This window comes from Alternaria alternata (assembly GCF_001642055.1).
Source record: "Alternaria alternata strain SRC1lrK2f unplaced genomic scaffold CC77scaffold_26, whole genome shotgun sequence".
NCBI classification, from domain to species: Eukaryota; Fungi; Ascomycota; class Dothideomycetes; order Pleosporales; family Pleosporaceae; genus Alternaria; species Alternaria alternata.
In genome coordinates this window covers 226191-253175 of record NW_017306215.1, presented here as the reverse complement: position 1 = coordinate 253175, position 26985 = coordinate 226191, and the positions used below count along the sequence as shown (strand labels likewise).

At 52.4% G+C, this 26985-nt stretch overlaps 8 protein-coding genes across 8 annotated transcripts; 6 read left to right on the top strand and 2 right to left on the bottom strand.

Moving 5' to 3' along the window:
* The first annotated feature begins 128 nt into the window (after positions 1–128).
* Positions 129–1502, top strand: CC77DRAFT_1025069 (NAD(P)-binding protein). Its single transcript, XM_018525994.1, has 3 exons — positions 129–296; positions 346–745; positions 828–1502. The coding sequence occupies exons 1-3, from the start codon at positions 264–266 to the stop codon at positions 1412–1414; spliced, it is 1020 nt and encodes a 339-aa protein (XP_018380740.1). The 5' UTR covers positions 129–263; the 3' UTR covers positions 1415–1502.
* Positions 1503–1897: 395 nt separating this feature from the next.
* CC77DRAFT_946695 (beta and beta-prime subunits of DNA dependent RNA-polymerase) lies at positions 1898–5743 on the bottom strand (the record flags this gene model as incomplete). Its single annotated transcript, XM_018535098.1, has 2 exons — positions 1898–2063; positions 2121–5743. 2 exons carry the CDS (start codon positions 5741–5743, stop codon positions 1898–1900), a joined length of 3789 nt encoding a protein of 1262 aa, XP_018380739.1.
* Positions 5744–6419: 676 nt separating this feature from the next.
* CC77DRAFT_947060 (hypothetical protein) lies at positions 6420–10005 on the bottom strand (the record flags this gene model as incomplete). The annotated part of the gene is made up of 2 exons (XM_018535118.1): positions 6420–6795; positions 8021–10005. 2 exons carry the CDS (start codon positions 10003–10005, stop codon positions 6420–6422), a joined length of 2361 nt encoding a protein of 786 aa, XP_018380738.1.
* Positions 10006–11204: 1199 nt separating this feature from the next.
* Positions 11205–12110, top strand: CC77DRAFT_461190 (hypothetical protein). The gene is made up of 3 exons (XM_018531782.1): positions 11205–11545; positions 11602–11784; positions 11839–12110. The coding sequence occupies exons 1-3, from the start codon at positions 11430–11432 to the stop codon at positions 12050–12052; spliced, it is 513 nt and encodes a 170-aa protein (XP_018380737.1). The 5' UTR covers positions 11205–11429; the 3' UTR covers positions 12053–12110.
* A 1471-nt stretch (positions 12111–13581) lies between these two features.
* Positions 13582–14919, top strand: CC77DRAFT_999590 (hypothetical protein; the record flags this gene model as incomplete). The annotated part of the gene is made up of 1 exon (XM_018536567.1): positions 13582–14919. The coding sequence occupies one exon, from the start codon at positions 13582–13584 to the stop codon at positions 14917–14919; it is 1338 nt and encodes a 445-aa protein (XP_018380736.1).
* Positions 14920–16479: 1560 nt separating this feature from the next.
* Positions 16480–17369, top strand: CC77DRAFT_459525 (hypothetical protein). Its single transcript, XM_018531778.1, has one exon. It carries the CDS (start codon positions 16585–16587, stop codon positions 17053–17055), a length of 471 nt encoding a protein of 156 aa, XP_018380735.1. The 5' UTR covers positions 16480–16584; the 3' UTR covers positions 17056–17369.
* A 954-nt stretch (positions 17370–18323) lies between these two features.
* CC77DRAFT_459592 (arsenical-resistance protein ACR3) lies at positions 18324–20091 on the top strand. The gene is made up of 2 exons (XM_018531779.1): positions 18324–18808; positions 18889–20091. The coding sequence occupies exons 1-2, from the start codon at positions 18511–18513 to the stop codon at positions 19767–19769; spliced, it is 1179 nt and encodes a 392-aa protein (XP_018380734.1). The 5' UTR covers positions 18324–18510; the 3' UTR covers positions 19770–20091.
* A 3726-nt stretch (positions 20092–23817) lies between these two features.
* Positions 23818–24908, top strand: CC77DRAFT_946668 (LaeA-like protein; the record flags this gene model as incomplete). The annotated part of the gene is made up of 5 exons (XM_018535097.1): positions 23818–24035; positions 24083–24139; positions 24195–24338; positions 24394–24819; positions 24875–24908. 5 exons carry the CDS (start codon positions 23818–23820, stop codon positions 24906–24908), a joined length of 879 nt encoding a protein of 292 aa, XP_018380733.1.
* Between the last annotated feature and the right edge of the window lie 2077 nt (positions 24909–26985).

The window sequence follows — 26985 nt, the reverse complement described above, 5'->3', positions numbered from 1 at the left end:
CCCGCGCCTTGTACCCTGCCATCGCTAGCGCGTGCCCGTGCATATGGCACTAGCTTCGCTTACTAAGGTGCGTGAGCCAAGCTCCCGGGTGGGGAAGAGCGACTGGGGAAGCATGCCGAGGTATCTTCGGGGAGAGTAGCTGTCCGCCGTCATGCAAGCTACAACGGCCATGTTGCATACCCGAATTAACTTTGGAGCTCCTGACTGAGCGGTTGCTGTTCGACCCTACTACCTTAACATCACAACTTACATCCAAGCCCACCATGAAAGGCATACAGATCAAAGAATACGTCAAGGTACATGTCCCATCTACCCGCCTACAAACCGCCCATTAACCCAGCCCAGGGACCAGAAGACCTCAAAGTCCTCGACCTCCCCACACCTACGCCCAAATCCGACGAGTACCTAATCGCCATTCACGCTTCGGCGACCAATTTCTTCGACCTCCTCCAGATCCGCGGCAAATACCAACACCAACCCGCCTTCCCCTGGGTAGCTGGTTCAGAGTTCTCTGGCGTCGTCCTCAAAGCGCCAACCGCACTCGCAGGAGGCAAGACACCAAAGTTCAACGAGGGCGACAGGGTCTTTGGCGCTTCACAAGGCGGCTACGCAACACACATTGTCTGCACAGAGGAGCGGCTCAAGGGCGTCCCTGAAGGATGGAGTTATGAGGATGCAGCGGGTGTCTTCGTTACAGCGCCGACGAGCTATGCTGGCTTGGTGGTCAGAGCAGGTATCAAGAAGGGTACGTCACTTCACTCCACTCCCCAGCGCTTCTATCCCGTTCTTCGCAGACAGGAAACTAACATTCTCCCTTTCTCTGACAGGGGACTGGGTACTCGTCCACGCAGCAGCCGGCGGCGTCGGTCTAGCCGCCGTGCAAATCGCCAAAGCCTTCGGCGCGACCGTCGTCGCCACAGCCGGCACCTCGCACAAACTCGACGTTGCGCGTTCCTTTGGCGCAGACTACGCCGTCTCCTACCGCGACAAGGACTGGCCCGAGCAAGTCAAGAAGCTCACCCCAAAGGGCCGTGGCGTGGATATCGTATACGACCCTGTCGGTCTGATTGCTCAGTCCATGAAGTGCACAGCCTGGAACGGTAGACTGCTGGTCATTGGTTTTGCAGCGGGTGACATTGAGAAGATGGCTACCAACCGCATTTTGCTCAAGAACGTTAGCGTTGTCGGCCTGCATTGGGGTGCCTATGCGATAAATGAGCCGGAAATGCAGGACAAGGTATGGGACGGCATCTTCCAGCTTGTCAAGGAAGGAAAGTACAGAGGTACTGCTTTTACCGATACCGAATATGTAGGACTAGAGAGTGTGCCTGCCGCGCTCAAGGCGCTGGGTGGACGTGATAGTTGGGGCAAGGTCGTTGTCAAGGTACCGCAAGAGGGAGGGAGTAAGCTGTAGGCTCTAAGACACTCCGCCAAGCGACGATACGAATGAAATACTTGGACTGAAACATGTTGAGCTAGTCACCCATACTGTCGTTTGGTCACATTTCACATGCAGTCTTGTGACAAGTAATCGTACTGCTATTCAAAGCTCTCATTCCAAGCTACGTAGGTATACAAAACGGACCAGTGACCCCTTTGTCTTCAGTGATATGCATTTTTCAAAAGCCGAATCAGGCCAATTATAATCGTAGATAAAGTAGCGGAAAAAGGTTTCAACGCCTGGCCAACCTCCGCGGTAGCCTTTATTTCCTCTCTTCATTCATTCTGTCCCCACCAAGAAAAAAGACAAACGATGAAAAGGGACAAAACGCCATAACCATGCAAAGCAAACTGTGAGCATCTAGGCTGACTGACTATCACCAAGGGGTTTCTTCCCTGAGGCTGTATTTCGAGTACCACCGACAAAGGCGGGAACTGTTCTATCTGCGCGAGACGACTAGTCACGCACGCTCAATCCGGAGCGATCGGTAAACATGCGGGTAGCAATGTTCATAGCGAGGAGTTCCTGGAAGAGGAGTTTGGCAGCGTAGGGGATGTGGATCTGGGAGATGCGCGTCTTGTTGTGGCAAGGGCGGCATTCGTAGAGACCCTTCTTGAGTTGTCTGGATTGCTCAGTTAGCAAGCTATCATGAGAAAATAAAGGAGTAGAGAGAACTTACGCAATAGGACTCATCAAACCGCAGATATCACACACGTGCACCGTGTACGCATCCGAAACGGTAAAGAGACGTTCCTTCAAAAAGGCGGCGGCACCGTGAGCAATCATACAATCACGTTCCATCTCTCCGAAACGCAGACCACCGTCCCTAGCACGACCCTCGACAGGCTGGCGAGTAAGAATTTGCAGCGGACCACGAGCACGAGCGTGAATCTTGTCGTCGACCATATGCCTTAGACGTTGGTAGTATGTAGGTCCCAAGAAGATTTGTGTTCGCATCTTCTTTCCCGTGTGGCCATTGTACATGATCTCGAAACCACGCTTTTGGTAGCCGGCATCCTCAAGCAGACCGGACACTTGGTCGACGGTGATATCGGTGAAGGGTGTGGCGTCACCCTCTTGTCCCGTAATGGCACCGACCTTGGAGAGCAGACACTCGATCAAATGGGCAATTGTCATACGAGACGGAATGGCGTGGGGGTTGATGATCAGATCCGGTGTGAGTCCCTCCCTGGAGAATGGCATATCTTCCTGGCGGTAGGTGATACCAATGGTTCCCTTTTGACCGTGACGAGAAGCAAACTTGTCACCAATCTGCGGGACCTTGGTCGTTCGCGTACGAACCTTGACGAATCGGAGGCCTTCGGTGTTGGTGGTGAAGAGTACCTGATCGACGATACCGTTCTCGGTACTTCGGAGTGGCGTTGAAACATCGCGCTTGGTGTGGAGAGTAGTTTTCTGACCAAGCTCCTGTGCATCGGTTGCGATGGGCGCTGTCTTTCCAATGATGATATCATCACCAGAGACACGCACACCAGGCGCAACAACACCGTCATCATCAAGCTTGTCGTATGTTCCACCCTTAAGACGGAGGGTATCGGCACGGGTAGGCTTCTCGAATTGCTCGAGAACGTTGACACCAATACGCTTCTCCTGTTCAGTGTATGCACGGTAGAACAAACTCCTGAACAGTCCACGATCGATACTGCTCTGGTTCATAATGACGGAATCTTCCTGGTTATAACCACCGTATGTAGCAATGGCGACAATAGCGTTCTGACCAGCGGGTAGCTCACGGAACTTGAGGTACTCCATCGATCGAGTAGTTGCCAATGGCTTCTGGGGGTAGTACAGGACGTTCATCATGGTTTCCATGCGTAGCGCAAAGTTGGTGAGCGCAACACCCATAGCTTGCTTACCCATAGCAGATTGGTAAGTGTTACGGGGCGATTGGTTGTGATCGGGGAAGGGAATGATACTGGCACAGATACCGAGAATCATAGCCGGATGAATCTCGCAATGAGTATAGGCATGGATGCGGGGGTCTGGTAGTGGCTTGAGGCGTCGGAGACGGTGCTCACCCTCGGTGGATCGCTCCGCCGCCGGCAAACCCAATTTCATCTCTCGCCACTCCTCCAGATCCTCAGGGGAGAACGTTATCATGGCGGTCTCCTCCTCTTCAGCGTCTAGGTACTCCACAACACCGTCTTGAATAAGACCTCTCCAGCCGTAGGTAGCTGATTCGACCTCATCCTGGCTCCAACCCTGTCGTGTGCTTGTCTCTTGTTGTTCCTGCTTGAGCTTGTTACTGATCTCCTTGGTGAAGATGAGGTGGTTGCGGTTTGGCTTCCGAATGTCGTTCTCAACAACGAACAGTGGTCTCATGACACGGCCAGCATCTGTGAAGATCTTGAACTCTCGGTCACGAATGTCACGAATCAGACTCATCTCATAGGATAGAGTTCCGTTTCGTCGCAGCTCCTGCACAACTGTGACAAGTTGTTGAGCGTTGGAATGGACACCAACCCAGACACCGTTGACAAAGACCTTGGTGGCATCGGGGTTCTGGTTCTGATCATACTCTTCTAGGAGTTGCATGTTTCGTTGTGTCATGAAGTCGATGATGGGAGAAGCGTCACTACCGACACTAACATAGCACATCAAAGACAGGTTCTTAACCAGACCACAAGCCTGTCCTTCAGGAGTCTCGGCAGGGCAGACAAGACCCCAATGAGAGTTGTGGAGTTGTCGCGGCTTGGCCAGCTTTCCATCACGACCAACAGGGGTATTCGTTCGACGCAAATGTGACAGTGTGGAGGCGTAAGTGTATCGGTTCAACACCTGGGAGACACCGGCTTTCGCGGAAGCGGCCTTCTTCTGGTCACCCCAGTTTCCTGTTGCCAGGGAGTATTTCAGGCCGTTTGTGATGATGCTGGCCTTGACAGCCATCTGAACGTTGAAATCCTGGTTGTTCTCAACACATCGCTGGAGGTACTTGTACACATCCTTGGTGAGCTTCAGGAAGAGGATACGGAACAAGTTGGCGACCAAGGGTCCTGCAAGATCCAGACGCTTCTTACCGAAGTGATCACGATCGTCCTCGTCGCGACGACCCAACACACACTGCAAAAGGCGGTGAATCATGTAACCGAAGAAGTAGGCCTTGCGTGTGTCCTGGCCCTCCTTCTGAGAGATATGCGGCAAGAACTCTCGCTGCATAATGTCCCTTGCGAACTTGAGACGCCTGTCCTTGGTACCAGAGTTGGCACCACGCTTGGCGATGAAGTCCAGAGCAGTCTCCCGATCTTGAACAACTGAACCCTCCTCGATACTGGGCTTCAGCAGCTCCAGCATTTGTGTGTCGGTGCGGTCGTAAACGATGTGGCTCAGAATCTCCTCGTCTGAAACGATACCAAGCGCGCGGAAGACGATGGCCATGGGCACATCCGCCTTGATGTATGGGAGGGTAGCGTATGCGAAGGGACCGGGGATACGCTTGCCGGGACCAGCGAGCGAGTTCTCTGCCCACTTGATGTTGAAGGACGAGATCAACCGGGTGCCCTTTTCGACAGCACTTCGAATTTCGGCTATCCATGGAATGGGACCCTGCTTCTTTCTGAAGACTTGTACAATGTTCGCGGCACTGCGCTCCTGGGCGATGAGCACCTTTTCACTACCGTTGATGACGAAGTATCCACCCTGATCGTAAGGACACTCGTTTAGAGAGAACAAGTCTGCATCTGACTGAGCACGCAAGTGGCAGAGCTCTGACCGCAACATGACGGGCAGCTTTCCGATGAACACCCTCGCCGCCGCGCCATCATCCATGGGCATGTCCTCACGCTCCCACCGAATCTGCGATGGCCCGCCTGTGTAACCTCCCTCCATCTCCTCGTCGTCGCCCTCCTCTGGCTCGCGCCCTTCACGGGCGACCATGATTCGGTTTTCAATGTCCGCCAACATGGCACCGGAGTAGGTAAGGTTTCGTAGACGCGCCTCGTGAGGATACAGTTGCACCGTGGTACCGTCGCCTTCCGTGTGTGTTGGTCGCGCAAGGTAAACGCGCCCGAATTTGATTTCATAGCGGCGCTTGATAATCGGATTCTCCTCCTCATCGGGGTTGTAAGGAGTGTTCTGCTCGAGGATGACGCTGCCGTTTTCTTTTACAATATCCTGGATTGTATTGCGCGTAAATTCATCGTAAGAGTCGAGCTGCTGCGAGACCAGACCCTTTGTGTCGAAGAAAGAGCTGATGACCGCCCAGCAGTCTTCGGGCAAGACGCGGTTCTCCTCATCCTCGTACTCGTCGTCCATGGGGTCATCGTACTCGTACTGGTCCGCCATGGTCGCGACTGAATGTATTAGGCGCGGGGGAGTGAAGGGTGGTGGGTGAAGGCGGACGTGTAGAGTCCTTGCTGAACTTCATGCGACGGCGGCGACTGCCTCCCGAAGGTCGTTCCGAGCTAACGTTGCCGGTCTTAGCGCCGCCACATATCACGTGATGTGGCTAGTGAAGCTCCACTCTGGATGATCAATTACAAAGCATCCTCACCGTCTTCTTATGGTCGCACTCGTCTTACGATGAATCAACGGCAGTCACGTTAAGTTGAACCTTGGGTGAGTAGTTTATGTGCTGGCGCTGATTTGACGGCGGCGTCTGCAGTGGTAGTGTCTATATTCAACCATGGTAGCAGCGAAGCATCCTCATCTATTGGGTATAATGAAATATCCTCATCCATTTCATACTATTAAAATGACTCTGGTTCCACAGCATCTGCATTGCAGTATTCCATAAAGTCCTTTGCAGCCACATTCCGTGCGTGGATCCCCTATATGCAAAAAGTACACCGCCTCTTCCAGCGCTACAAGCCGCCAGTCGCTTCTCTGGGTTCCACTAAGACTCAAATTGTCCTTAGATACAGAGAAGGTATCTAAAGAGTCCTCAGATGAGAGCTGCGTCATCAGAACATCCATCTTTAATGCCATGAGCATCCGTTACTATCGTCCCAACACAGCCTTACTAGCCACTTTCGAACTCGCAATTAAACCCCCGTTCTACCTCCAATACTTCAATCTCCAGGACCGTCTCTGCCCCAAGGAAAGCTCGTTCCACCACATTCGGCAGCGCATACTTCTGCATCGGCCAGCCACCAGCCTTCACTACGGATTCGCAAGCTGCAATATGAGCGCAAAGAATCTCGCTCAGTCGAACCTTCCGTAAGCTTTGCATCTGAAGCAGGGCGAGTATCCAGGCTGATCTCCGCATCATCTCGTGCTCAGGCAATTCTGGGACCCAGGAGAGATATATCTGACCCGTTGCAAATATACCCGAGGGGTATTTGAACCACATCTCCAATTCCCGCAAGTTCGGGGGTAGCAGATGTGTTATATCGCCCCTGTCTTCCCACTTCGCACGTTCATAGTGTCCTTTCAAACTACAGCACGATACTGCCTCGAATAGTGCTAGGGCAGGTATACGCAGGATCTTCAAAGCAGGGAAGGTACTAAAATCTACGCTCATCCAACTTGTGTTATTAGGTCCACCATATGTTGCATCGGGCAAAATAGTAAGTTCCCTTAGCGTGTGTCGGGTTGGAGAAAGACCTCGAATGCACTTATCAAAAGGGTTACCACCGAGCTCGTCGGTCTTGGGCCACACGAACCGTAGTTTCTCCAGTTTGTGAGCACCGCCGAATACCCGGGCGGACCAAAACGATATTTTCTGCGCGTAGTCGATGGCTGTCAAATTCCTAAGATCTACGCTGCGTATCTGTCTGCCTGGCTCCCTGGAAAATCTTGGAACTTGCTGATGTGGGATATTTTCTCGTACGTGTAGCGTCGTGGCTGATGTGCGAGCGAATAGCATCCTAGCCTCGAATAAGTGGCGTGTAGGACAGTCGATTTTGATTTGTATGACGTTTGCTTGGTTTTGCAACCTGGAGACAGGGTCAGTCTTTGGTCTGAAGCATGTCATGGATCAGCAAAATTACATAGGAACAATTCCTTTTTCTATCAGCGAGTACGTTTGATACTTGTCCGGCTGATCCACGATAAAAATAGTCAAGCGCTGTATGCTCTGTACTTTGGCAAGAATAGCGTGGATCGAGTCTCGCTCGAATACGAGGTCTTCTCTGAGACGACAATTAATTTGTAAAGTCTCCACCAAATCCACAAGGTGCGAGGCGGCTGTGAGCGCCCCTAGTAGCATTGAACAACGCCCCGTAGACTGTGCGCTGTGTTGCGCAGGTATCTGGATGTCGCGAAATAGGAGTCGCTGGCCCGAGGCTTTGAAGCTACAATGTGTCTTGCATAAAGCAAACCAGTCGCCCTTGTCGATAAGGTAGGAGAAGATTTTGTCAAGTATCTCGTTGGCGAAGGCCGTGATCTTTGGTTGAGACATTTGGACGTGATATTGAATGTTCCGGTAGAGTTTGGATCTTGAACAGGCGATTCGAGCGAGTGTGTAAATAAGTATGCACGGAGAGCAACTTGGCAAGGCAGAAATGGGTGACTGAAGTGCATAGTAGAAGGTAAATTAGAATGTGGCGACCACCACGTCGCAGTCCCGTAAGTCATAGCTTGGAGAATGTCGTGCACTGCCTTTTCATTCAGGTAATCCACATGTCCTTGCGATCTCCCTTCCTCTTGTCCCAAAGTTCCCCCTTCATAATGCCATGGACATAAGCGTCGCCAATGAATTCCCAGGTAATATCCGCACCTTCACCCTTCTTACGCAGTATCAGTGGTGTCGTAACACCCCCAACCAGCACCACATGATCGTCAAGCCGACATATACTCGGCACCAGCGCATTATATCTCGTCTCGGATTCTTCAACGTTAACCATCAAGGCACCCTTCCGATTCATCATATGTCCTACCATCATCCTGAATTCCATTTCAGGATTTACCCAGCCAAAGCGACGAAGTATACGCTCAACTAAGACTACCATAATATAGCAGACCAAAAAGCCGTGAACACGACACGTACGAAAGAGACGCAGGATTCTCTCGCGTTTTTCGAATGCTCTCCAAGCGCTGAGTTTGCTTTCTGGAGTATATACCGTTGTGCCAGCCATAAACGTCTCGTACATGGCCTGGGTTGCACTCTCGCCCGTTGCAGAGTATGTTTTTGTGGCGCTTTTTGGACGGAGCAGAGCCTCCCATTCGTGAATCTGGTCCATGGTGAATTGCAGGTCTTTTGCTTGGTCAAGCAGAGTTTGGCGACGTGAAACTTCCCCAATTACCCAAGGGCGTGGTGTAAGCTGTGTAACTTTCGCAACTGTGACACCATACAGTCTGAGCATCTTGGGCAGCAACGACTGCTCCAAATCTTTTATCCGAACTGACAGCGAATCGTACGCCTCGACATCGAAGCCGGGTTCGAAAATAGACACCTTCGAGGCATGGTAGTTTACCATTCCGCTGGTCACACTGGCAGGCAGCTCGAACAAAAGCAGCGACAATGGCGTTACTTCCGTCCAGCGCCAGTCTGGCACCCAGGATGGAAGTGAACACTGTTCGAATTTTGAATGGCTTTCTTCATGGGAGGTGGTGATAAGACGAGGCACGTGAAGAACCGCTACTTGTGACTTGTGAAGCGCGCGCGCAGCCAAACGAGTGTACACCACTTCCGTAGTCATGTCTTCTCTGTAGTCTGGCTCAATATCCAGCTCTTTCAGTGACTTGTTACATCTCATCCCGTAAAAAGCATACACTTTATCCCTGGGGTCGCTAGACAAACAGAATCGATGTCTCAGCAGGATGACAGGCCAATCGAGGTCGGTGCCGGCCACCCATTCCATCTCACTAAACTTCATGAACGTGATGGTATGTGTCTTGTTCCTCGCATAAAATTCCCACAGCCATGGCTTAGTCATGAGAAACAGGTATGCAACTATCAACGATTGGAAGGTTATCATAGCGCTTCCACACATAAACGCCGGTTTTCTGGAAACAATAACCTCCTGCATGATCCAAGCCCGCTCGAAGTAAGGCCGGTCTAAAAGGTTTAGCAACGTTTCAAGTGCTGGATCGCCCACCTTGACCTGGACACGTGGATCTTCCTCTTTCTCTTCCTCTGCTGTGAGAACGTATTGTTTTTGTGCCGCCATCTCAATTTTGTAGGTTACGTGCAGTCGTGAAGCATAATCAAATGCCGTTGCTATTCCCTCGACTTCTAATCCCAGCCAGCACACAGTAACAGCGGCCTTCATATATACCTCTCGCATTTTCGGTACGTTTGCAGTCTTCTCGTCATTGTCCATCTGATTCAAGCAAATGCTATCGATCCACAAAGTGCGTGGTCTTACATAACGCCACCCACGTACCTGATAGAGAAACGGTATTAACGTGGCAGGTATCTCGAGAGTGTTGTCGTTCTCCAGGTCTCGAGGAGGGGCCGCGTTCGTAATGTGTATGGCACCTTTGTGTGTTGGTGGTCCCCAGCAGTATGAGACCGCCCAGAACGCCGGAGCTTTCGATAATAATGTCGAGTATAGTCGACCGGTAATAGGACCACTCGGTGGACCGTTGTGAACTTCCAGCAAGCGTATATACACATCTTCTGAGTCGCGGAGCATCGGTAGCGGTTGGTATTCATACGGCATACTTCCAAAGTTGCGCGCCGAACGCGGTTGATGACTCTGGCAGTATCGCCCGATATTTGGTGGAAAGCGCGCAAACACCTACTTAGATACCTTTATTGCTTGTTCAACCTCATATATACCTAGGTAACTGTATGCGCATCGATGGCTAAAACGTGTCACACTCGGCATGCTCATGGGTGCACGCAATACGAAATAAGACCAGTCCAGGCATCTCTTAAAAGCGCCACATCTTCAGCTCGCTTGTTTGTGCCGGAGTAGAGAGACACGAGGCTGAATGGAGGTGCGCCTCTGCGGCCGAGAATTTAAGCACTGCGCTATGAATGCGACAATATGAGCGAAGGCTCATACTTGATGCTGAAGCTGGTGCCAGAGTACATGATATGGTACAGGGTCTACTTTCATAGAAACCGCCGTGCCTGCCAAGGCTCATCACGTGATGATCACATGCGGGCATTGGCTCCCCAGGCTATCCAGCCTAACAGTATATCCTTAAGCCTGTCTGTTCACTCGTAAGACACGTCACGATTCGGTTCGAGTATACTCAATAACATATTCCATGAGCCCTGGCTAGCCATCTGGCTCTGGAGGCACGCGCAATCCGGACGCGTGTCTGGTAAGACGGGGACTTACCTATGTACACTATGCAAACCCCCAAGACCCCGACATGCACACTAAGAGGTCCGTACCAAGGTATTCAACGTGAGACTGACCTCCGATTTACGAGGTTTGCTACCCCACTATGATGCACGCCGATATAGACCCTAGCTTCCCTACCGTCTCCACCGATCCCTCACCCCTTCACATGCACCGCCTCCTAGCGCCATCATCGCCATCATCACACCAAGAGCTCCTGATCTGCCGCGGGTCAAGTTCAGCAGTTCGTGCAACATGTTACAGCGCGGGCGCCTTGCCCGCTCCAAACTTTGTCGGCCCTTCCAGCTATCGACCCCGCGTCACAAGAGCAAGTCGATGAAAGTTGGTTGGCTAGCTTTGACAACTCTACGCTTGGCTCGGAAACTGACCATTCTGAGAGGTTCGCAGCATCTAGGGTGGCCAGACCAAGCCCACATTGGCTGTATCGAGCTGCAGACGCCAGCCTTGGGCTTCATCTGATGAACAAGTAGCTACTTTTAAGGGTGACTCCTCTTCCTTTGTCGTCAGATCCGCCTTCCTCCGGGCTGCGCGCTCAGGCGTGAACACAACACCTTGATCAAACCACTCCATAATCCCCGAGCCATACATTCCGTTGCCTCTGGGTCACCACATGCGCGCAGTTGGTGATCGCGCCACCCGTGATATGCACGCAGCTCCATCGGTTCACATCGGAGAGCCAACCTGCTGTACATACGCAACATCTCGAATCACTCTTAACCCTTAGTCCCATCTTCCTCTCTTAGGGGCCACATTATCCAGTTCTTATTATTATGTCGAGCAACAATACCGAGGAAGAGACGCCCACGGGAGCCAAAAGCGGTACTATTGTTGTCGCTATCGTCGTACCCTCAGTCTTGATCATCCTACTTCTTGGACTGATCATCATGTCAGTAGCCACACTAGTAGGATATAGAGCTTTAAGCATGTCTAAGCTGACGATAGGAACCGCCGCAGGGGCTCCATTTTCCGACCATGTAGCCGCGCCGAATCTGGTAGCAAAGAGAAGCGCTGGAAAACGCGACAAGACGAGCTAGAAAGCCACATCAAATCTCAGAACTTCTATGATTGGCTCGCAAGTCAGAAAGAGAAGTCCGCTGTTACATCACAACCACACGATCCACTATGGTGAGTATATCGAATGAGCTTTGTCAATTGAGCAGATGGACTAACTTTGGGCAGCGCCATCTGTCTGGACGACTTTTCCGACGATGCGCAGGTTCGGGGCCTTCACTGCTCTCACGCCTTTCACTCACGTTGTCTGGACGAATGGTTCATAAGGTACAACGAATACTGTCCATTGTGTCATCGACCGATAATACCGGGCTCTCGATCGTCGAGGAGAAAAGCTCGTGAGAGACTGGATCCGACCATTCCAGTAGTCTTGATGGTATAGATGCTGAGGTGGACAAGCTAAGATGTGATTACGACTCTGTTTGGTTGTTGAGTTTTCGGACAAACACACACAAGCCTGCATGGACCTGCTTGGCAGCATGCGTCTATCAAGAACAGTCATGCCTGCAGAAGAAGCTCGTTTCGAACTTCGAATTGCTCAATATCCAGCCATGCACAGCTAGAGCTTCGGGGTGGAACCAGGAAGCGTAAGAAGATTCTGGACCCTTCGCCTACACGGGAGCATCCGAGCAGAAGCCACCAACGGCAAACTGCCGGTTCCCCAGGATTGCCTAATTGCTTTTGGGAACTACTACAAGGGTCGATCAAACGGTTCGGGCAAGAACTATAAGGTTGTGGGTCGGCATGGGTCGACTCAAGACATGGAGTGTCTTGGGAGCGTTGAAGAGGATATGATCGAGCGCAAGGATACTGCCACACTGAAGAAAGGGAATCGATCTGCAACAATATGAGGAAGTGGCAAGATGTCAAAGTTCCAGGATAGTGATAGGGTGCATTGCAGTGACATCTAGACGCGGCTCGACACGGCCTGGTTCTGCTGATAGCACTGCATCCAAATATCGAGAAGAAGAAAAATGCTACACAGAAGCCCTGAAGTTTTTCAAAAGCCTCACATATCATCTTTATAGGCCTTGCCAGCAGAGAAGAGAATTGCAGAGTTGTTGTGGTAGTCTTCAAGCATGCTAGGTGCCGCCCAGGTGCTATTCGTGGGGCAACCGAGACCGCTAGCGGGAGCGCCATTGGCTTCCGCTTCGACATCGCATGGTGTCCAGCACTTTCAATCCACCCATGCCACCTGCTATGCTATGATTCTCAGGCACATGGGACAACAGCTCTCCGAAAATGCTGCGAGAAAACCGCTGCTGTGGCTAAAGATCGCGATGAGGCGCAAGGCGCACCGTCGCTAGCATGAATCCGGACACGAAGCGGGGCCCAGGGAAATGTCACGCCACCCTCAGGTGGTCTGATCAGTAACTAATCTAGAACTGCGCGGAGCCTGGCACAGGACAACTTCCGCACAATCGCTGTACCGAAGTCCCGTAACGAGCGACGAACCTTTTCTAGGCTTCTGGCTATCCTTTGCACCTGCCACTCTCGATTTTGCATCTTCGTGAACCCCTGGCCAGTCGGGAGATCATACCTCAGACGAGCGCTACCACGAAACATTGTGGACTTCGCCTGGAGTTACCTGCAACTACTGCCAAGCAGTTACCTTGTGTCTTACTCACCATCCTTATACGACCGCCAATCCCGAGTAAAACCCAGGGAAATTCTCTTCAAGCGCCTGGCTACATCTTCGCTCGTCGACCCATTCTGAGTGCTGACGACTGTCTCTTGATCTTGACAAAAACGGAGGAAGTGCTTGCGCTTATATCCTCGACCCCAGCCGGCTCTGATCCTGCACCTTGCCTGCTAGTCTCACGTGTGGCTTGGCCAGCGCACCTTAGCGATTGTATCTCCTGATCAACGCGTGAGCTCTTCCGTGCAACAACCCACCTGCGGACTACCATCATGGCTCTCAATTGGGACGCATTCCTCAATACTGAGGGTTTCAACCTACCGAACGACCAATGGTCCGATCTTTTACCACCTACGTCTGCCCCTCCCAACTCCCAAATGCCTAAATCCACCACCACCGACACGTCAGGCTCTTCACCTGAAGACGTCACCAATTTTGACTCTCTTCTCGGAGGAACATCAGGCGATCCTTACTTTGACGACTCCCTGTTCTTATCCAACGATTACTTTCTCGGCGACCTTGACGTCCTCAAGCCCTTGGGCAACAACGTCGGTGGCGGCAGATCAACCACCGAGTCGTCACCCGAGCCTACAGCAGGCACTGGTAACAACTCGCAATCTCAGACACCGGCATCGCTGGTGGACCAACTGAGCCAACAATTACCCCACATGTCGCCCGCTCAGAGGCAAGCACTTCAACGTGCTAACACCTTTCCTAACCCGGGCTACGAATCTTTGTTTCCCAACAATCTGGAATCCGGTTTCGTTGAAGACCTCACCTTCCCAGACGGCCCGAAAGGATCTTCAACCGCCACCAAGCCGGGGCTTGAGAGAACTCAAACAACAGTAACAGCAAACACTACCACAAAGCGGACCAAGAATAAGCCGGACATACTCTCGGCTTGCTGGACATCGCCACTATGCCCTAATCATGACCAGATCGATGGCACACCACCTAATCCGTCGACGTGCGGCGGTGGGTGTGCTCCTTTCTTGTTCGCCGACCAAGATGCTCTTCCAAGCATTAGCAACCTGCTCTCAGACCCGCAGGAAGTCACCATTGAGGACGGTGTAGTAGAAATTCAGCGACGGCCCAAGAAACGATCTGAAAGCGACGCGTCAGCAAACGGCTTCTCAACACGTCACTCTAGAAACGATGAATCTACCACATCGCCGACAGACGATCGGCAACGGATGAAGAGCGAGACCACAGAAGACAATTCTACAAAAGCGTCGCCTCAAGATGCCGACGATGAAAAGCCGAAATCACGCCGACGACTGCCGCACAACCAGGTCGAGCGAAAATACCGGGAATCACTAAACACGCAACTAGATTCTCTCAAGCGTGTCGTGCCCTCCCTTCAACAAAACAACCGGGCATGCGACGGCGCCGACATTGAGGACCTTCCCACACCCTCGAAGCCTAGCAAAGCAGTCATTCTTGCATCTGCGACTGCCTACATCAAGCAAATGGAGAAGGACAAGAAGAGAGTGGAAGAAGAGAATCAGCTGCTCCGAACCAGGGTCAAGGCCCTCCAAGCACTTGTCAAGTGCGACGACTGTAGCCTGATGCAGTACGTCATGGATCTCAAGATCAAGCAGGCGAGTTGAACAACATCGTGGTCTCTTTGCTTCTCTATCCTTGGTAGATAAGATGCTGGCATCTACACAGCATCCACTCGGCGTTTGGTTGGGTCACGGATGAAAACGCAAAACGCTCCATGTCAACGGTTACAGCTTCTTCAATCGATAAGATGGTTGCTTGTTCATTTCACGGCCGACTTGTACTGGATACATACAGCATATCGCTGTTATATAATGATGGTGTTTGGGACTAGGACGGTATGCGCTTAGGCAAGTGCGCTCCATGGCGTTTGTGTGATGTGCTCGCTCTTTTGCGATATTGTAGAGTCTCTACCGTAATTGAATGAACGGTCTTTACACTGCTGTTACAACGTCACGCAATACGCAATGTGCAACTGGAGAATAGCGAACGGCCAGATCTGCTTTATGAACTCATCGCATTATTACTATTTCCTAACCAGATACCGTTCTCGATCTTCCAAACGAGCCATACAAGAAGGAGGCGAGATTCCTATTATATACCCTTTACCCCAAACGCCAGAAAATCGCAAAAGGCCACCGGTCTTCATCATCGTTGTTGTCCTGCTCTCAATCTGCGCTCACCTCCTCGACCTTCACTTCAACACCTTTCGCTTTTGCATCCTCGAAATTGGGTGCTACATATCCGTCTTCTTCTACAAATAAAACGGCTAGTCAGCCTTTCGTTCGTCTTCTTCATAAGAGGTAACAGAGGGTTGAAGTGGAAGACTTACGCATCCGACATTGTATGTAGCCGATTGGGTAGATTGGTCCGTCCCATCGATCCCAGCCTTCTTCGTAAGATGTTATAGCGGCTTTCTCAAGCTCGAAGGCGAGTTCTGCTGCGGTGGGTGTAGGTAGCGTTGTAGCGGACATTTTGGTTGAAAGTATATTCGTGGTTGTAAACGTTGATATTTGCAAGTATCCGATGTAAGTAGGTATCGTTGTTGCTGGTTTATCTTGTGTTTGGAGATATGATCTTGTCCTCTCCAGAACGCGGATTAAGTAGTCCTTCTTAGAAGTCGCGACTCATGATGTTGGGAACGAACATCCAGCACGTGGTGGTGAGACTTCTCACTTAGGCAATGTCAACACGGGGTTCAGCAGCACACGCGACGTCGTATTCGCCTCGGTGAGCATTCTAGACATTCAGTATCACACTATCCCGCGAAATCAACCCGCGCGTTTTCTCCGCATGGAGGATTTGGTCAAGGGAGTTTCCAGATGCAGGGTTCGGGACGTTGCGGGGGGTGCGTCTCGTATGGTGGCGAGACCGGCTGCTTCCGCCCGGGCGCGCGCCGTCACGCCACTTGTCTCCCCACCCGCAGGCTAACGCTGAGGGTGTCCTACTACGAGAGCAGATATCTGCCGATCAGAAGTGCTTGTGCATGGGCTTTCCGGTACTGGATTGCCTGTGTATCACACGATATTGCTAAGCTGCATCAGGTCATATGCGTCTCTTAGTAGGAGGATGGCGTACGTTAAATGGTAGTGATGGTTCGCGAGGCTGTAGATACACATCACAAGCATTCTACTGCATCTACACTGCACTATTAGCTACCAGCGAGCAACATCTTCGGTCACTTCATTGATACCCGAACTACCAAGATTTACCTCACCACTACGATCACAATCGGAAGCAGAGGACAAAGATCGACCTACATCCCACAACACATGTCACTCTACCCAAACATTCTCGACATCTCGGCCTTCAATACCATGCTTGCGCAACACCAACACCAGCAGACCCAAACGTCTCATTTACCTCCTTCCCCCAACAAACCCACGCACACGCCACAACCAGGTCACCAAATAACACCGTACCACGTCTCCGAAGCAGTCCTAGACTTCTTCTCGCACATGTTCGCACCCGCGTCATACCAGTCGTGTACATGCTCGACGCCGTGTTGGACCCCAGCATCTCCTAGCACCGACGCCTACGTTGTAGCCTCGGGGCACGACAAGAAGCTTAAGATTGTGGTTGACGACGACATCGTGGTGCTGGAGGACGAAGATGATGGAGGACCGTTATGTAGGGAGGCTACCATTGCGAGCTGGAAGGCCGGAGGAAAGAAGGAAAGGAGAAACAGTAGTAGGAGAAGGAGCCTGCAATGGTTGGCGAGTGTGATTGGGAGGGAAGCATAGAAGGAAGTGTGAGAACGCTCAGGAACGAAGATAAGGAATAGAGACAGGAGTGAGAAAGTAGTCAAGTCGAGGAAATGTAGATATAATGGCAGGACTTGATCCATACTATGGATACACAATCGACATCCTCTCGACCACTACAAGTGTGATTGTGTACACTATCTTGAGAAGAACCTCCGGGTGCTCCTTAAAGTAGCAACCAGTCTAAATGGTGTTTCCGTGTTGAAGACCGAAATTACTGTCCAATCAATGCTACCTAGCTGTCCACAGGCCGTGCACGATGGAAAATCTCGGCACTCTCCAACAGTTGCCCATGTACAAACTAGTTTCTCCTGCATAGCGCATTGCGCACACACGAAAAGATGATTACAACAGAAGACAGTCTTGAAATACAAAGGCAGAAATTGATCCACACTATAAACGACTAGCACTAGTCTCCTAGTAAGACACCATGGTTCGAAGGAACTCCTGAGACATGTTCGATCGCTTTGATGTCCTTCGTCTCCTACTCCCTCATGGATAAAGAGTGGCTAGTCAAGTTACCCGGTCAATCTTTTGCAGCCCATAGCCTCAACCCACACGGTCCAGTATGCAAAACATCAGACCACGACCCATTGCACACTTGGTATGTATGCGAAGTGGACCAGTCGCCCGACCGCCTTTCTTGTTTCATTTCTCTGTGTGCCGATATCCAGAGACGCTGGGACGCACCAGCAAGGAGCTCAGAGGTATTCGAAGAACGTGGGAGGTACAAGTGAGAATTTAAGACTGTGCCTGGAGATATTCGATGAGAATGTGGGGAAAAGATTAATGATGAAGCCTGGAAGTATGTGATAAGAAGCTTCATTTGTAAGCAACCAACATGTATGAGCCATCGGGTTGTTGCCATTTTTGCAGAAGATCGCTCTTTGCCTTTGCATGTCGAGTCCCGAAAATATACCAGCGAGCATGGTACGCCATTCCCTTGAGGCGACGGATATGCATTCACTGAAGTGAGAGGCAAATGTAGCAGGTACGCTACGTAGTCATATTGGCAAACCCGGATCGCTACGCCCTTGTTCAGTTGCGCAGATACGTTGCACAGTAAGACCATGTGATAAGTATGGCAGCGCTGACGCATTATCCAAATGCGGCTTCGAAAGCCGTCCAAGGAATGTTGCATGTCGAGCAAGAAGAAAAGAAAGAAAGATCGCCAACCCCAACGCTCGTCACCGTCTTTACCGCCCGAAGTTCTGCCCGTCTTAGCGTCTTGGCAGCAAAAAGGGTAGTCACTGCTCAGTGATGATTGGCTAACTTCACTATTTCCGCCTCCCCCACCCATTACTTTAGATGGAAAGGTCGCGTTGAATTATTGACATTACCAACGCGTCTAAAAGCTCAAAAGACGACAACAACGACGATTCGCAACTTTGCGAAGCCGGAGAGAAAAGGAAAGAGAAAGGAACGGCAAGCAATATGAACACAGTCGAGCGCGGAGCCATGGGGGAAGAAAAGGATATAAGACTAGGAGATGGGGAGCATAGACATGCTACAGATGTGGAAAAAGCTGGCAACGATGGTGGTGACATGATGGGAGGAACACCGTCCACGAAACCCGACCTACCTCCTCTAAAAGGCCTATCATTCCTCGACCGCTTTCTAGTAGTATGGATCATTCTCGCCATGGCCATTGGCATCGCCTTGGGAAACACCGTCGATTCCGTGGGTCCCGCGTTACAAAGAGGAGAATTCGTCGGCGTCAGTATACCAATCGGTACGTCTTAACATCCTACAAGTCCGCATCCATCCTGGGACCTGGTCGCAGGTCAACTGCTAACAACATTGTGTGCACAGCAATCGGCCTCCTAGTCATGATGTACCCTATTCTCTGCAAAGTCCGCTACGAAACTCTCCACCTTCTCCTCAAGAAACGCGAACTCTGGATCCAGATTGCAGTCTCGTTTGTGCTCAACTGGATCATCGCACCTCTCTTCATGGTAGCACTCGCTTGGGCTTTCCTGCCCGACCGGCAAGACCTCCGCGAAGGACTCATCTTCGTGGGCATTGCACGTTGCATTGCCATGGTCCTCATCTGGACTGATCTGGCGGGCGGCGACGGCGATTACTGCGCCGTCTTGGTTGCATTCAACAGCATACTGCAGATTGTCCTGTTTGCACCGTTTGCCGTGTTTTATATCCAGGTTGTCAGTCATGGGGATAAGACGGATATAAGTTATGAAAAGGTCGCGCAGAGCGTGGGTGTGTTCTTGGGCATCCCGTTGGGTGCTGCGGTACTCACGAGATTGGTATTGCGGTCCCTGTTGGGAGAGGAACGGTACCAGCGCCGCTTTATCCGCTATATCGCACCGCTTTCACTCATCGGGCTGTTGTATACAATCATTGTTCTTTTTGCTAGCCAGGGCGCGCATGTAGTTCGGCAGATTACGGATGTGCTAAGGGTTTGCGCGCCGTTGTTGGTTTACTTCATCGTCATCTTTACGAGTACAGTTTGGTTTTGCTGGAAGATGGGATTTAGCTACAAAGTCAGTTGCACGCAGAGCTTCACAGCTGCGAGCAATAACTTCGAGCTGGCTATTGCGGTAGTGGTTGCTGTGTACGGGGCGGGTAGTGGGCAGGCGCTGGCGAGTACAGTGGGTCCATTGATTGAGGTCCCTGTACTGGTGCTTCTTGTATATGTTCTCAAGTGGATACGGAAGAGATGGCAATGGGTCTAGACTCTAGACCTTGGTAGCAGTGTATGATGATCGGAATAAGACATCCACCACCATGTAAGCTAGCCGTTGAATCGGACCTAGGACTCAGTCGTGAGGAAGGTACATTTGGAATGTTCCTTGAACGCTTGTGCTGGTGTGCCTTAGTGACATGTTTGTCGGGACGGTTCAGCAATGGAACGCTCTGTCGAGGTTCCATCGTTTGTAACAATCAATGTCTAGCAACCAGTCATGTACGAGCGGAGAACGTACCGAAGTTCTTTTCTATACACTAAGCATATACACCAGCATCATTAGTCAACCACAACCAGTGTTAGACCAACGTGGGCCAGGGTATAAAATGCAACTCCACAGAGTGAGATGGGTTTGACGTTCGGCTCCGAACACCGGTTCTTGATTTGGATAAGATTGTGTTCTTTTGATCGGGCGGTGAGGAAAACGTCAATCTCAAATCGAGTCGGGTAGATATCAACCGGTGGCTTATACAGCAGGATAACGCGTCGATTGTGCATGATTGTACCCACAATCTGAATCATAGGGGATATAATTTTGCAACGCAATCGTGGCTGACGCGTGGGTTGTAGTCTGTACGTCAGTGTCCAGCAAGGAGATGCCGCTGGTGGCCGAAACGACTTTGACATTGGATCTTAGGAGTAACGGATATACGCACTACGTCGGGGATCGCCCTGGGGTGCGCACTCCCAATGGCCTTTGTGAGTTGTACCATCATCGTACATGCTGGGACGGGCCATGACACGGTGAGGGCCGCCTAAGATGCTGCAAAGGTTTGCGAATCGAGACTTTGCGGCATACGCCATGTGCGAACACAAGATAACGCGGCCGGTCGACAAATACTGTCGTGTATGACAATCGAATGGGCATGCACGGCATGTATGCTGACTCGTCATTCCGCACGCAGAATTGTCGCGCGTGTGTCGAGAGTGACATGTAGGCAGATGCAATTTGCCATGTGCAGGAAGTTCTCTCGAAAAGAGATAGCGGCGGTAGAGTATGGAGAAAGGCATGTCGTGCATGGATAACGGGCGCCAAAATTTCGGTCTTTATTGAGCCGCGTGGTGAGGCCCTATCGTGATGAATTTCGCTAACCGCCGTGTCCCCAGTCAACACACAGCGACCTCGGATAACCTACACCTACTCCAGGCGAGAAAGAAAAGGCAAGCGGCGCCGAGAGTCATTCCGCCTGCTGGAAGAAAACGGGACATGACGTAAAGAAGGACCGTAATTCGGCGCGCACGCTGACTCTGCGTTGGCAAAAGTTTCCGATTAGAGATATCCTGCAGACGGATTATGCTTCTCGGGCTGTGTATGTTTCGATGATGTCGATTGTGCAGGTGCAATATGTCTGGAACACTTTGACGCGCCTGAAACACCTTTCTGAGGTGTCGGGCAGGCCCAGGCCATGATGCTCTGTCGTCTCAGAAGCCTGGAATGTAGCCCCACGCGCGCTTCATTCTGCAGCCGCGGGCGAATGCCGTCGCGCGATGTGCTGTATCCCAGGCTGGACCCATGCGTATAACGGCAGTCCCTACCGGCATCGACCTTGTTGCAGGCTGTCGAAAGAGGGGAATGTCTCGCTAGAAGGCCGTTCGGCGTACGGCGTCGTGTTTCGAGAATGTTGAGTGGGTTGATGGTGGAGGGAACAATGGTGTTCATGCGGCATCGACCAGCCGGCGGCTCGCCAGTCACTTTCCTTCCCAGCCCTATGGAGAGTCCCAGTAGACCGGTTCAGCCATGTTAGCGACGACCGTGTTTCACTCTGCCTTGCTATGCTCATCCCCGCACTCTTGTCGCCCTCGCCATCATCTGAGCCTGTTTCTTCCCTCTCCAACCCTGCAGCCGCCCCTTGCGAGGTTGCATCGTGGATGTTTTATGCTGGTGTTGTGCTGATAACTGAAACTGCCCCTCTGTGCCTGCAGGCCTGTCGCTCGCTACCAGGTCACCGCCGTCTGGATCGTGGAGCTGACATAAGACCCTGGCGGCATCTTCCTGGCAGGCAGCTGGCGACGTTGTCATCTCCACTTGCCATGTTCTCGCTCGCGTCTCAGTCCCTTGGGCATGTTGTAACATTGGAACCATTGTTTGGTTATGATGATGGGAAAAAAAGTCTGCTCGCTATTGACAGCGTGCATTAGGTGCACGATGATCGCCTTCTAGCTACACTCAGTAAACAGTTCGCGGGTCTGGTGTATAGTCTCCCGTGCGGCGCAGTTCTCTAGACGGCAACTAGGAGCGAATTAAGCTGTGTGATCCTAGGCGGTGAACCATGCTTCTGGGAACGCTTTCGACAGCATGCATCACGTATCGACAAAGTTACCTGCCGTGTCGGCGACTGCATGCGAATCCAATCGATCTACCTGCTACTGACTTGGCAAAAGCTAATATCACAAAGAAGTCACAAAAAGACATGTAGGCATTTATTGCTTGTTATCGTCGTCGCGAGGAGAGCCTCTCGCAGACAGATGGGTGGGGTTTGGCCCCTTGCGTAACCCTTCTTGTACCAAACGACGAGTCGGCAGCGGAACGGCGCGCGGCGCTGCAACAAGACTTGTGTCGAAGTGCGTCGAAGTGCAATCGAGATGGTCAAGTTATTAAGTGTGGGTGGGCTGCAAAAACCTGGGAGCAGAATCTGGGAGCAAGTATCGGGACTATGTTTCCGGTCCCAGAGAGCGTTTTGTGCCATGCTCGCAACGTGCTCTTGCAACGCTGCAGACGGGCAAACGCACATGCAGACATGCAGGATGACGGTTCGCTGGGACAAAGCAATTGTTCGGTACTCGTCTCGCGTAAGCACGATGGTGATTAAGCAGCTGCTGGGGAGCGCGGAGATTATCCAGGCTGAAAGCTATCGTTGGGTGGTATCACTTGGGTAGTCATTTCGGTCTTGGAGGCGAAAGCGTCGCTTGGGCCGATTGTACGTGTAGGCTGATGGTGTCCTGAAGCGGCAGACGACGAGCACAGAAACGGCAGGGCGTGTCAGGGTGGGTGTGAATGACGGCGATATGCAGGCGTCTCATTCGCCCAGGTGGAGCATGGTACGGGATTCCGCGCAGGACGCTTACCACTCTATTGGGCGTAGAGGCCAAGACGAAGGGCTGCGATGCGTGCATCAGCTATGGGAGGGCAGAAGATGCATGGGAGGGCAGAGGATGCATTAGGTTCCAGAGAACAGGGCGCATGATAATTTGTCTGAGCGGTGTGTGTGCTCAAGGCTACTCAAGGCTAAGAGAGTTGAGGGTATACGGTGCCTACGAGTGGGCCGGTGACGGACAGGGAGAGGGCATGGATGGGCAGGGAGAGGGACGCTTGGAAGGGACAGGGAGATGGAAAGCAGCCAGTGAGTGCACGGATCCCCTTCCGACAGAGTGTTACCGCCATAATGGTAACCGGAAAGAGTCTTGTCTAGGTTGGGTCAAACTCCGAGCGTGAGTGGCATGGACAGGCCACCTAATTAATAGTAGCTCTGTTAATGGCCTGCGCTGCCGACGGGTCCCAGACGTGCAAAAGATGGGTGGAGCCGCCGGACTGCCTCTTGCATTGATGCCGGCACGCCTGCTTGTGGTCGCAGCCCCAGCCAGCGTCAGCCCTCGTAGTCGCGCTTGACGGAAGCACTGCAGGGGTCTTTGTCGCTTTTAAATACCTCCCGCATCGCTCTCTGATGACTGAGATCGGCCTGCTGGAGTAGCATCATACCTGCCGGAGACGTCGCCTAGCCACGCCTAACCACGCCTACAACCCTACCACGACCAAGACACCCGTCCCATGATCAGCGCAGCATACGACACGACTACCGCATTCGCTCGACGACGACGACAACAAAGTCACCCGCCACTGGACTTGCTCCCGTCGTGAGGCAGCTTTGAGTGATTTGAACAAGACGGCTGCCCTCGCTCCAATGGTCACGATGGCGTCGAATGGGTGAGTGCTGAGTGCACCGCTGCCCCCCCGCTCCGTGCGACATGCAACTCTGCTCCGGCCAGACAAACTGACCAAGCGCGCCAGATTGCCCGTGCCCGCTCAGAACAGCAACTATATGGAAAACGGCCGCTGGTATCATGGCTATCGGAGAGGCCTCTACATGTACCCGTGCGACGAGGCTGAAAAGGACCGCATGGACATTTACCACCAATTCTTCGCCGTAGCACGGAGAGGCCAGCTGCACCAGGCGCCCGTGCCGACGCAGCCAAACGTGCAGCCCCGCATCCTCGATGTAGGCTGCGGGACGGGCATCTGGGCGATTGACATGGCCGAGTGAGTTGCTTGCAATCTGTTATATATAAACAAGCTGATGTGTCCAGCAAATACCTAAACGCCGAGGTGCTGGGATTGGACCTCGTCAATATACAGCCTGAGAAGTATGCCGCCCGCCCGTGTCGCTTGTCGGCCTGACACTGATTGCAGCCCCCGCAGAATCCCCCCGAACCTGCGATTCCGTGTACCACGCGACTACGAGAGCCCATGGACGCTGGGCGAGGACTCCTGGGACCTGATCCACCTGCGCATGGCCTGCGGGAGTGTGACGAGCTGGCCGGAGCTGTATCAGAAGATCTTCTCGTGCGTCTTGCACTATGCCCCTCGCAGCCGCTCAGCCGCTAACTACTTGCTCCAGCCACCTCAAGCCCGGCACCGGCTGGATAGAGCACATTGAAATCGACATGGAGCCGCGCTGCGACGACCACACCCTGCCCCCCGACAGCATGCTCACCAAGTGGTACGGCTGGCTAGCTGACGCCACGCACCGAGTTTCGCGCCCAATCGCCTACGAACACCGCACCCGCCAGCTGCTGCAACAAGCCGGCTTCATCGACATCCAAGAGACGGTCATCCGCGTCCCCTACAACACATGGCCCAATGACCCGCACCAAAAGGACATTGGGAGGTGGTACAACCTGGGCCTGACTGAGGGCCTCGAGGCGCTAACCATTGCACCCCTCACCAGGGTCTACCAGTGGGACCTCAACGCACATGTCAGGCCAGTGCTCGAGAGCGTTCGCAGGGAAATCTGCAACCGCAAAATCCATGCGTACAACAACATGTAGGTTTCCAATATATCCTTGTGCCAACAAGGGCCCAGCACTAACCCTTGACAGCCACATCTGGACTGCCCGCCGTCCCCAGCAGTAGTATCTCGCACCACCCTTGTAGAACACTGTTAAACATCCCCCTCCCGCCAGACACCCACCTAGCCCGGACTGGCCATCTTCCGACGCTTTATCGCGCTTCATCGAGTAACCAACGCGACGGCCTCGTTCGTTACACCTGGACTCGATATATGCTTCCAGCATGTTGTGCATTCCGCGACACCATTTTTAGCCTCACTGGGTCAGCACTGAGCAGAACAAGGGAGTCTGCCTGTCACGCCACATGTTTCGCGTTTCTCCGCGTCTTCGCGTCTCTCCGCGCTTTCGCGTCGTCTTCGCGTCGTTTTGCTATTCACCTAATGGCGCATCTTGCGGTAGGGAAAATCCGGTCTTCTTCGGCGACTACCCCAGTCTGGCGTTACGGCATGTTAAGAATATGATACCTTGATACCTTGATACCTCGGTTTCCTTGCGACAAAACGATTTCTTCACCATCTGTCTTGTCACCAAAGCACGGTGGTCTGAGCGCGTCAGCATGGTTGTGCACGTCGCATTCGGCATCAATGCAGTCACGTTCGGCATCAGTGCATGTCACATTCGGCATCAGTGCAGAGCACACAATGCGGGTGATGGTGGATTGCATGCGGCCTTTTGGCTCTTTTCTCACGAGCGTCTTGTTGTTTTTAGCGGAGCAGCGATCAGGACCCTTGGAGTCCCCTTTTGGAGATAGCACGAGCAGTATATAATAGCTGGAATATACCCCCACTTGCTCGTAAACTTTATCGCGACTCGTCGGTAACAAACTCTCGGAACTATCTACTCTCTTGGAAACGACATGACGGAACATGACGTTGCACAGGTGGCAATGCAATCTATCAACAAAAACTGGCTGTAACGTGCATGGTGATGGTAACATTGGCGGCTGTGCTATATACGCTCATGCCACGCGTCGCCGTTCCGGCACAGTGGGCTCTTGTCCAGGATCACATGACGAAGATCTGTAACGGTGCAGACCCAGACGGCGCTTCTAGCAAGCAGGAGGGTGGGCGCGTAATGTTTCAGTGTTGCATCGTTGCCTTGTTCGCTGGCCCAGGGTGCCGGACCGATCCATCCTGTAGCAATTATAGCAAGCGAGCTGCGGCAATGGCATGGCAGCAGCATGGATAACATTCCGCCAGCGGGACATGCACGATATAGTATTGCATATAGTAGAGACTGCAGCAAGGACGATGCGTATTCCACCTTTGCACATGTTGCAGAAAAATAAAACCTTCTGACTCGTACGACGTACAGAAAAGAGGAGCAAGTTTGTCGAGGTGCAGATATGCGGGGTGGAGGGACTGGGGCGAGAAGGAGAGAGGTGTTTTGTGGTTCCGGCGCTTTGGGCCGGCCGAGGCTTCTCCCGTATCCCGCGTACCTTCCTTCCGCGCGCGCACCCCCAACGAAAGAAGGAACGTCGGACAGACAGGAAGCAGGACGGGAGTCGTCGCTCGTACAGGACAGGCTACATGGTGCATTGTCCACGGCACGTCTCATTCCGCCCTTGTTGCTTCCTTGGTTCCGCACTTTGGTGGTTGCGTTCGCCCACGACTACTATTACCGACGACGCATCGCAATTTTGATGGGCACCAAACAACGCGTCACGCTCGCGCACGCTCGCACGACTTGCTAACGACATATAGGGTACGGATGGGGCGCCATGTCACCACTTTGATAACCACGGTCCTTTCTCGGTGCATCTCTCAGCCTATAATGCGCACACCTTTGCCAGCGATCGCCGCACCTGTTCTGACATGTCCGGCAACGCCTTGACAGCTCGTGGCCGCCGGTCGACATCGGCAGACCATCCCCACGGACTGAAGCTGCTGTTCTGACCGCCAATTCGTCCAATTCCCATGGCCAGATCCAACACCGCTTCCTCCGAGAACCATCCATCTCATCCCCGCAACCGAGACACCGAGCGCCGCACGTGGTGAGAACGCCTTTGCAGTCCGCCTCTTTCTCCCATCCACCTTTCTGCATCGTCCATCTCCTTGTCCCTTTCGCGCGACGCGACCGCCATTATGCACCTGCTACCACAATCCGTACCATAATCCGACCATTATACACCGCCAATGTGA

Bases quoted from the DNA above. Each gene is read 5' to 3' on its own strand.
- CC77DRAFT_1025069 (XM_018525994.1), top strand. From the start codon at position 264: ATGAAAGGCATACAGATCAAAGAATACGTCAAG. The intron at 297-345 runs GTACATGTCCCA...AACCCAGCCCAG, and splicing joins AGATCAAAGAATACGTCAAG to GGACCAGAAGACCTCAAAGT. The intron at 746-827 runs GTACGTCACTTC...TTTCTCTGACAG, and splicing joins CAGAGCAGGTATCAAGAAGG to GGGACTGGGTACTCGTCCAC.
- CC77DRAFT_461190 (XM_018531782.1), top strand. From the start codon at position 11,430: ATGTCGAGCAACAATACCGAGGAAGAGACGCCCACGGGAGCCAAAAGC. The intron at 11,546-11,601 runs GTCAGTAGCCAC...AGCTGACGATAG, and splicing joins CTTCTTGGACTGATCATCAT to GAACCGCCGCAGGGGCTCCA. The intron at 11,785-11,838 runs GTGAGTATATCG...AACTTTGGGCAG, and splicing joins CAACCACACGATCCACTATG to CGCCATCTGTCTGGACGACT.
- CC77DRAFT_459525 (XM_018531778.1), top strand. From the start codon at position 16,585: ATGTCACTCTACCCAAACATTCTCGACATCTCGGCCTTCAATACCATG.
- CC77DRAFT_459592 (XM_018531779.1), top strand. From the start codon at position 18,511: ATGAACACAGTCGAGCGCGGAGCCATGGGGGAAGAAAAGGATATAAGA. The intron at 18,809-18,888 runs GTACGTCTTAAC...TTGTGTGCACAG, and splicing joins CGGCGTCAGTATACCAATCG to CAATCGGCCTCCTAGTCATG.